Genomic DNA, 10,363 nt, shown 5'->3' with positions numbered 1-10,363 from the left:
CTATCCTATCAATATGGGCTAACATTTCTAAAGAATGCTTTCAGCAGCTTGTTAAATCAATGCCACATAGAATTAAGTCAGTTCTGAAGGTGAAAGGGGGTCAAACAGAGTATTAGTATGGTGCTCCTAATAATCCTTTAGGTGAGTGTATATATAGAAGATCTGTTGATTCTTCATTGATTGTCATTCATCAAACACTAGTTTATACAAGGAAAAAAATCTGCACAATTATTTAAAGTCTTTGCTCACAGACTAGTGGCTGGTCAATGAATTAACATCTCCATTTGAACTCTGGTTTTGTTGATGTTCTCCATTATCTTTTTAAGAAACTCAATTTGAATGTATCTTCCAAACATTTATTTGCCTGCTGTATAGTGATGTTACACCAATCACAAGGTATATCTGCTGGTTTAACTTGGTATTGTTCAGCAAATTTGGTGTTGTACTTAGCAAAGATATACTTCCAGAAGTCGGTGGCCTCAATACTAGAGTCAGGCTGTATCCTCCAGTCTGGGTAGATCTGTCTGTATTCTTTATATGGATGCCACTGTTGTCCTGTGTCTTTACAGCGGAATGATAGTTCACTAGCAACAAGAGATGAGCATATGTCAGGGATTAATTTATTTGTGTTAACCCAACTGTAGTAACCAATGCCCTGTGGCCGATGAACTGAGGCAAAATGTTCAGTATGTTCTTTTCCTCCAGCTTCACATGGTGCTTTGCAGAATGGACATTTTTTCCCACAGCCAAACACTCTGTTGAAGAGCACCTCTTGAGGTCTGTTTAGTGACAGTCTGGCTAGCTTAGCCCTTATATCCCTTTCTCCATGTAGTTGATATTTTAAGGCCTGATACATTTTGTCTATTGATGATTTAAGGCAATCTGGAAAATCGGCAGGGTCCGAGTTGTTTAAAACCAGAGTTGCACTGAGGGTGTCAGTTGGTATGACCAGCTCTTTATCAAGACATTTGAAGACTTTGGTCACAAAAATGTGTATATTTGTTCCCTCTCCAGCATCATTGCTATGGCAGATGTCTGCTTCTCTCTCTGCTCTTACAGCATCCTTGATTTTGTTGATAATTGTGTTCAAATGTTTCATCTCTAACTTGAGAAAAGAGTCTTCCTTTGAAAAATGTTCAATGATCTTCTCTGAAATCCACTCAGTTACAAACTTCTCATAGTTCACCACATACTCAATAATATTGTTGAAGTCTTTATCCTGAAGCAGTTGTTTTAAAAGTGAAAACTGGAAAAATGACCTTGTGCTAAAATCAACAGCTGTCTTGCCTGTCAACATTTCATCCACAATGTCCGGTCCAAGACGTTTCTGGATGTATTCCATCACGGCAGGGGCGAAGCATTGCATGGCACACATCTCTGCCTTCTTCTGACACTGGTCTCGTTGGTAGTAGAGGTCTTTAAAGTCAGCTAACCACTGCTCTTTGAACCTTTCAAGAGATGTCAAAGGATCGGTTCTCTGTATGTAGTCGTCATGCATTTTCTGGAAAGCTCTTGCTGCAATCCCACAAATGTGGATCTTGAGAGATGCTTCAATTTCAGGGCTGATCTCTACATCCTTGCAGTCTTTCAATTCCTTGTCAATGGAGCACAGCAGTTCTTGTATGTCAGCACTATTGTAGTCTGATTTTGCACTTGTCTTACAGTTCATGAATGTTACACTGTGATTTATTATGGTTTGACACGACTGTTGTATGTATCTTCTTTTATTTCTCTGCTCAGGCAGAAAAGAACACATTTTTTTAAATATATTGTCTGTTTCGGTGTTTGCCAAAAAAGATCCAGTTCCACACTGATCTAGACTTGTGACATTTATTAGCATCTCATGTACTGCCCCACCTTTCATATCCAGGTTACTGCATAAGAGTCTGTAGGTTTCCTTCACCACATCTTGCCTTGGTAGAGCTGTAAAGGAAAACTGCTTTACAATGTCATCCCACATTTTTTCAAATTCCTCATCTAGTTCACTTTCAGAGGGACTCGTTTTTCTATTCTTGCAGACACTGATCAAATTAAGCACTTTGTCTCTCATGGTATCCCTCTGCTGTAGCTTAATAAATTCCACCTTTGCTGTCCCCTTCTGTATCAATACAGCATTCTCCAGTTTGATTCGTATCTCTGTCTCTGTCTCCCTTCGAAGGCCTCGTACACTATTTAAAAAGTCCTCCTTGTGATTTTCAACAAGGTGCACATGCTCCTCCTCTCTTTCAAAGTATTGCTGAATTTTATCAAAAAATATTTTCTCCTCTCTGTCAAGCTCAGCAGCAGCTTCATGTTTCAAGTCCGCTAATATTCCTCTAATGTTAAGTGCACCTATTGAACGCACTGCCATTACACCCATGTTTGTGATTTTGGTTTCAGATTTTGTGTACCAGTCAATCATGTGCTTCTTGAAGGCCCATTCCCAAGTGTTAAACTCGACACAAAGTTTGGAGTACGCTTCAGCGACAAGGGTGTTGCGAAAACTGAAAATAAAGTTTTCAAACTGGACAGCCTTCCAGAGACTTCGTATCCATTCTGCAAATGCCATGAAATCCTGTGCTGGGACTTTTGTTGACTTGAAAACCTCAAGTATACTGTCCTTGAAGTTATTCACCTCCTCGCTGTAACCGGTACTAACAGGGGCCATTGGTGGAGTTCCAAGCCACAATCCAGGTATGTACCAGTTGTTTTTTTCAATCTTGTAATCTAGAATGTCTGCAAATTTCTTGTTTTTGCCCATTTTCTCCATTTTAGCTGCTGCTTGTGTCATTTCATCTAGCTGTTGCAAGAGAATCTTTCTCTCTCTCAAGGTCTTTTCGTACACCGCAATATCTGCAGTGTTTTGATGCACAAAATGACAACAGGGTCTTTTCCCCACCTCTTTCATCCGGAGAAAAGCATGGACGACAATTTGCAAAGTGTCTTTCATTTCTGTAGCGTTTTCCATGGCAATGTTGACAATAGTGATGTCGCTCAGCCCAACAACCACAGTCGCAAGTTCATTATCATGCTCGTAGCTATCAGCTAGTTTAGCCAACTCTGGAGATTTTAACCCCTCAGTGTCAATCACAAGGATATAGTCACATTGAAGCTCTGATCTGAATTCCTCAGATACGCCTATTAGAAGCATGAAGGCGCCTCTTGTGCATCTTCCACTGCTAACAGCAAACTGAATTCCAAACATTGTGTTGAGTAGAGTAGACTTGCCCGTACTTTGGACTCCTAGAACTGTTACAACTCGTATCCTGTTGTGAGGTCTTGTCAGGTTGTTGAGTGCCGTGAGAACATCTCTAATCCACCTCAGTGGAATGTTTGATGCCTCTCCATCAATAAGTTCTAGAGGAAACCCAGTCAGCATCAATTGTGCACATATTTTTGGTAGGTTCTTCAGGCCAGGGTTCTTCCAATATCCTTTTGCTGACTCATAAAGTTGACTCAACTCTCTCATGAAGTGTTGAACTCCTAAAGAGCTGTTGGCAATCTCATTTTCCAGATCTCTGAGACGTTCTTTATCATCTGTGGCATTCTTACATACGTTCCTATACTGCTCCTCAAGCCTGGATAGGTGCTTTCTTGTTAGACTGTCTAAATAAATTTTCATCCATTTGAGAAAATGCATCTGTTCATTCGTGGAGTTGCTCAAACCAGAAATGAACTGATATATTGCTTCACTTATCCTTTGACTTCCTTGTTCCATTCTTAGATTCTGGATTCGACTTTCAAGGTCACTCCTGTATTGCTCAATGTTTTGTTTTTTCGCCTTAATTCGACACATCTCTTTCTCCAGTTTGGATAACTCTTTCCACGGTTTGCCTTGCAAAGGGAGTTCCTTCATTTTATATTCTGGTATATTGCCGATTTTACTTGTGATTCTATCTGCCCTTTCCTTTGCTCTTAGACATATAGCATTGGTTTCATCTACAATAATACCCAGATCTGGTGCAATCTTCGACATGTTTTTAATACTTAGTTTTATAGAATCTGTAAGTATTTCAGAAACTGCATCCTGTAGTATAACAGAAAATTCAGCCTCATTAATGTTGCCTTCCTTGAGGATTACTGAGTATTTTTTGTACTTCATCTGTGACAAATTTAAATTGTTGCTTGATGTTGGACAATTTTGGTTGCAAACAAGAACCAGTTTTGATTTGAGTTGCAAGGAATCCAGAAACATCTCATTGGAGTCTAAATCATCACAAAACAGAAAAACTGCAGAAGATGTTTGGCTCAGGAAAGCAAATTGGACCTCAAACGCAGAAATATCCCCACGAAGATTAGCCAAAGCTACTGGTTCTGTAAAGATATCAGAATTTCTCTTCCCCCCAGGGAGATACCAGCTCATTTCAACAAGACCATTAGAGATCTTTCTTGGAAAGTTTCCATTTATCAGTTTCCTGTGAACAAAAGTGTCATGATGTTGCTCTTTGTTTCTGAGGAGATGATTAAGGAACTCAGACTTGGACAAGCTGCTTTTTCCTAGTCTGGCAAAAGAGATCAGGGGCAAATCAGTTAGCACAATACTGTCATCCTCTAAACCATGGGATCTGAACTGTTTTGTTATGTCCCTCAAGGCCCAAAGCATCAGAGTGCACTCGTTCGTGTCACAGTTTGGCAGCAGCAAAGGCACAGAGAACTGACACATTGACATTTTTAGAGCCATTTCTTGCTGGAGGAATGGATCGGCACAGTGGAACAGAGCTGTGATCAAATCCAGCGGATTGATTCCTTCCTGATCGCTGTAAAATCCAGTAGATATCTCACTGATATTGACACCTTTCTGTTCACATGTTTTAGAGTTACACTTTGAGGCACATTTAATGCTTCTAGCTGATGAATTGACCATCATGAGCTTTCTGAGGAAAACCCACGGCAAAGATTTAAGATTATGTGCAGTTTGGTCCTCATCTGATGGTTTCCTTAATTCCAACACAGACTTTAGAGACAATTTATCCCTCAGGTAGCGTTGTAGTCCCAGATCCATTAATACTGATTCCATATTTATGTCTGCAATGCAGAATTATACAGTTATGTATATGTGTACATATAATACATTCAAAACATGGCAGTAAATGTGTGTGTGTGGAATTATTTATCTGCTGAAAAGACCATTTTGTATTTTGTTTTGGATACTGGTGTCCAAGTAAGCTTCTTAACTAAGATTTTTTTTAAACATAAAATTTCCTTGGGATTAAACCCATATTCCTTTTGCTAATGATTGATAACCAGTTCTGCTCCGGATGGGGCTGAGATTAGCAATAGCCAGTATGGTAGTTGGGTGAACTAACACGGAAGCAAAGACCTCGTCAGTCACTATAGTGTACATCTTCAAGCCAGGTGAGTGAGGTTTACCTGCTCAACCATCTCATAGTTGGCTTCTAGTACAGCACCAAACCAACCTGGATTCGAATAGAGGTATATATGGTCTTATATAGTCTTTTCAGCAGAGTTGCATTGGCTTTATTATTTCATTAGGTAAAGGAATAAATAACTTACTCGTGCGTTGTGCGATTTTTACAGGAATGCTCTCAAGCATTATGCCATTTGTTTCAATTACAGTGTAGACAGAGAAGGAATATTCAGTTCCTGGTTGTAGACTTAAATTTGCTTCTCCCATATTTGTGAACATCGATTCTATTGTATTGGCTTCATCACTGCAGATCACCCTGAAACTGTGAACAATCTTGTCATCAGTCATCATGGGATCAGTCCATTTCAGATAAACAGAAGTAGCACCATTTTTGATTTCCAGGTTTTCAGGTGGGAGTGGCACTGTAGAGGGTTGAAAAATTCCATATTGTTTTGTGCAATTTCATTTGTGCATTAACTAACATAAAAAAATGTTGCTATAAATGGACAGGCTCCTAAAACAGTCACTTACTTGTATGGACAATTAAAATTGCTGGTTCGCTCTGTTTGTCATCATCCAGTATTATGTTTATTGTAGCTTTGTATTCAGTGGCAGGAAGTAGGTCTGTCATTAAAATTTCATTTACATTTGATTTCACAGTCACAGATTCGGTTTCCTCTTCATTTTTATACATAATCACTTGGTATTTGTATAGACTGTAATCTATTTTCTGAGGTGATATCCAACTTAGTTTCACAGTTGTTGGTTCCACTGAGACATATTCAAAATTCTCAGGTGCTGGGATTACTACAGAAAAAACACATAAGTAAACATAAATCATTTGGGTTTCTATATATATATATAGAATATACAACCAAAAAAGTTGGGACAAAATAGTGCAATATCAGAAAGGAGTTTCTCAGAGGAAAAAATGCAAAGAGTTTGAAGTTATCATCATCTACAGCGCATAATATCATCCAAAGTTTGAGAGAATCTGAAACAATCAAGGACGGTCAAGGACGGAAAACTTTCAGTTGGAGAACTGTTTTTTTTTTGTTTTGTTTTTTACAGTATACAGGAATGCTACTGTAATGTAAATCACTACATGGGCTCAGGAATACTTCTGTGAAAACAATCCACCATTTTCCGTTGCGGCTAAAACTCTATTGAGCCCCTTTCACACTGCGATTCCGGCAAATACACGGATAATGCGACCCGGCATTTGTTCCTGGGCCGCTAGATTTGGTCCATTCACACTGCCAGCGAAATACCGTAATATGTGCGCTTTCACACACAACGCTTAACGGTCCCGGGTCGAGTTGACACGTGACATCCCGCAATATTACTAGGTCCCCGACCCGGGTCGAATTCGGTAATCAATGCCGGGACGTGGTTGCTTTCACACAGAAGGCGACCCGGCAATGTTCCGGGAATATTGCGGGTCCGACGTGCAGTGTGAAAGGGGCTCAAGTCAAAAAAGAAGCCATATCTAAACAGAATCTATCTAAACCAAAAGCGCAGCGTTTTCTCTGGTCCAAGGCTCAATTAAAATGGACTGTAGCAAAGTGGAAAACTGTTCTGTGGTCAATTCTTTTTGGAAAACTGTGACACCCTGTCATCCGGACTAGAGTGGACAAGGACAACCCAAGTTGTTATCAGCGTTCAGAAGCCTGCATCTCTGATGGTATGGGGTTGTATAAGTGCATGTGGCATGGGCAGCTTACACATTTGAAAAGACACCATCAATAATGAATTGTATGTCCAAGTTCTAGAACAACATATGCTCCCATCCAGACGTCACATTTTTCAGAGAAGACCTTGCATTTTCCAACATGACAATGCCAGACCACATACTGGATCAATTACAACATCATGGCTGAAGAAGGACACGGGCACTGCAGTCCAGATCTTTCACCCATAGAAAACATTTGGCGCATCATAAAGAGGAAGATGCGACAAAGAAGACCTAAGACAGTTGAACAACTAGAAGCCTGTATTAGAAAAATGGGACAACATTCCTATTCCTAAACTTAAACAACTTGTTTCCTCAGTCCCCAGACGTTTGCAGACTGTTATAAAAAGAAGAGGGGATGCCACACAGCTGTAAATATGGCCTTGTCACAACTGTTTTGGAATGTTCAAATCCAAAATGAGCCAATATTTGGCATGGCATTTGAAAAATGACTCACTTTCAACTTTTGACATGTCATCATCTATGTTGTATTCTGAATAAAATATTGAAATTTGAAACTTCCACATCATTGCATTCTGTTTTTATTCACAGTTTGTACAGTGTCCCAACTTTTTGGAATCGGGTATATGTATGCATAAAGGTAGTAATAAAGTGGATTAAATACATAATACATGGTGGAAAGGATGTATACGTTATAAGGACGTACACAGTTTAGACGACTATAAGGTGAAGTGCTCGTTCATTATTATGATATTTGACTACACCCCTGATCTTCCTATAGATTTATCATTGAAGTTTGGAAAGTTGCTATTTTAAATTATTATTTATGCTTATAGTGAGTTAATCAATTTGTTAAAACTTAAAACAATTTGTTTTTGGTGTATTCCAATTGTCTGCATCTGAATATATTTTAAGACTTTCCCCAGACTGGCAATAATAGGATGGATGTGCACGCCATTCAGTCGTAATTTCATGAGATAAGTTTAACTGTTTCCAGGTTATCTTTCCCCAAAGACTATAGAATGTCCAGAACTCTCAATTGAATGCAAAAATGTCACATTCATTTGATCAGTATAGGTAGGGCTGTACTGTCTCTATCTTGTGACATCAGAAAGACATCATGTATAGCTTTCCTTTAAACTGTACTTTATTATACTAATATACATGACAAACATAAGCAGCTTGCTATAAGTTTACCTGTGCACACAGATGCAGAGAAACTCTTCTTTTCTTCAACCGCCACTACCGTGATGTTATAACTTGTGCCAGGTGAAAGCTGTTTTATCTCAAAATGGTTTTCACGTGTTGTTTTTGTAAAATCTTGTTCTTTATTCTTCCATTTGATTTTGAATGTATGTTGTCCATTTGCAGCCACATCTGGATCTCCCCACTCTAAGCGCACTGAGTGTGGGCCTACATCAGTGAATCTAATGTGACCTGAGGGAGGGGGAACATAAAGTGTGTAATTTTTCTGCCTTTGTCATCCAACATAATAAAAAATAAATAATTAAAAACTTGTTTTTGTGTCCCGTCATTTGAACAGGTTTCCTGAATATGGCCCTCCATCTGCAAACAGATACTCCTGTCCGAAACTCACACTGCTGGTTGAGTCAGTGTTACTGTTCTGGGCTCATTGAAATGTGCAAACAAACAATGCAATGTTTAATAGTGCCACAGAACCCGTGTTTACACATTTCGACCTACAAACGACTTACATAATTGACTTTCCTTATTAATCAGAGGAGAATAAGTTTAGGGTCAGAAAGTTTGATCAAAAAATATATAATGTTACAAAAGATTTTATAGAAAATGTAAATCTGTTTATTCTATTCTTTAAAGAATCCTAAAAAAAAGTATATTTGTATATTCATAATTTTTGAGTATTTAGTACTACAAACAAACAGACAGACAGACAGACAAACAAGCAAGCAAACAAACAAACAAACAAAAAACAACTTTTCATATCATTTCATATCATAATCATTATCACAGGATATAACAATTTGGTAACACTATAATGATAATGGTTTGTCATTAATAGGTAACTGCAGGGAGTAATGCAGGACAAATGAGTATACTATCAACACTATAAAATGATATAGAAGCAAGACTCAGTAAGCAATTGCAAATTTAGGATTTGGATAGTTCCTAATCAAATGATTACTGAATGAGATTAGCCTAATTAGGAAATATTAACCAATTGACAAATTATAAAGAATTAGCTTTTATTACTAATCACAACATTTACATGCATCTGAGACAAGAGCAAATTGATACATTTATTATTTTTTTCACTTTTCCCAGTAGTTGAATGACTATATAGGTAGAGGGACTTTAGTAGAGTGACTAGGTAGTGACTTTATGTAAAACACTGTTAAAAGTTGATCAAAATGTGTTTAAAATATAATCATATATAATATATAAAATTATTTTCTCTCCAGTATTTGATTTCAGTTTACTTGTGAATACCACTGCTTTCATTAGGGTCCTCAGCAGTTTTCTTTAAGGTAATATGAATGTTTTTTGTAAGACATATATTCTCTATGAACATCATCTTAAGTTTTAATAGTCATTCATTCATTCAACATTCTGAAAATCCTCTAAAAATAGACTGAACTTATTTGCCTATATTTTTGTAAGATGGTAGAGAAAGCATTGAATTTGAATATGCAAAAGACTTTTTGAAAATTAAACAAATATATTTTTGCATATTTAATGTAATAATAATTGGGGGTTGACTGTTTATTTTGATTCCAAATTTAAATGTATTGTTGCCAAAACGTATATATTTTTGCCCAGCCCTAAACTGGTAAATGTGGACTATGAGGCAATTAGATATTATAAACATTATGCATTCTGTAAATCTGCTTTGAAACAATCTGTATTGTGAAAAGCACTATATAAATATTTGGTGACTTGGTTAAAATAACATTGGATAATAATAAAAAAATACTCACATGTTGATTCATAGCGATCCATCCTCCTTGAGATTCAAAAAGCAAAATGATTGCCTGTATGTCTCTGTTTTGCTTATATAAGACATTAGTACTTGAGTACTTGACTTTCAGTTTTGATTGCATGGGTTAAGCTCTTATAGGGGTGGATCAAAGCTGGTTACTAGGAAAACCTTTATTGTGAGATAAATAACAAAAATATAAACAAAAGGCAATGGCACGAATAATTCAAGTTGGCAGAACACAGTTCTGTGGGGTACTTCTGCTTTTTTTTTAAAAAATCGTAGCTTATTGGTGACTTTATTGGTACTTCGTATTTGAACACTCAAAAAAATTGAGGACAGGATTTGATAAGTGGTTGGGAGGGGG

The 10,363-nt window shown here is 37.6% G+C and overlaps 1 protein-coding gene across 1 annotated transcript; it reads right to left on the bottom strand.

Annotated features, from left to right (window-relative positions):
- Window positions 1-231: 231 nt before the first annotated feature.
- LOC137048342 (interferon-induced very large GTPase 1-like) lies at window positions 232-10,071 on the bottom strand. Its single transcript, XM_067426467.1, has 5 exons — window positions 9,998-10,071; window positions 8,238-8,477; window positions 5,879-6,154; window positions 5,494-5,769; window positions 232-5,004 (listed from the first exon to the last, which is right to left on the bottom strand). The coding sequence occupies exons 1-5, from the start codon at window positions 10,017-10,019 to the stop codon at window positions 314-316; spliced, it is 5,505 nt and encodes a 1,834-aa protein (XP_067282568.1). The 5' UTR covers window positions 10,020-10,071; the 3' UTR covers window positions 232-313.
- Between the last annotated feature and the right edge of the window lie 292 nt (window positions 10,072-10,363).

Source organism: Pseudorasbora parva, chromosome 19, assembly GCF_024679245.1.
Source record: "Pseudorasbora parva isolate DD20220531a chromosome 19, ASM2467924v1, whole genome shotgun sequence".
NCBI classification, from domain to species: Eukaryota; Metazoa; Chordata; class Actinopteri; order Cypriniformes; family Gobionidae; genus Pseudorasbora; species Pseudorasbora parva.
This window is presented reverse-complemented; position numbering and strand designations above follow the sequence as displayed.

What these genes read in the sequence shown, in the direction of transcription:
- LOC137048342 (XM_067426467.1), bottom strand. Translation starts at nt 10,019, where the DNA reads ATGGATCGCTATGAATCAACAT. An exon ending in CTCTGCATCTGTGTGCACAG is followed by an intron (nt 6,155 to 8,237) that starts GTAAACTTATAG and finishes TTTTTTCTGTAG; the next exon opens with TAATCCCAGCACCTGAGAAT. An exon ending in AATTTTAATTGTCCATACAA is followed by an intron (nt 5,770 to 5,878) that starts GTAAGTGACTGT and finishes AACCCTCTACAG; the next exon opens with TGCCACTCCCACCTGAAAAC.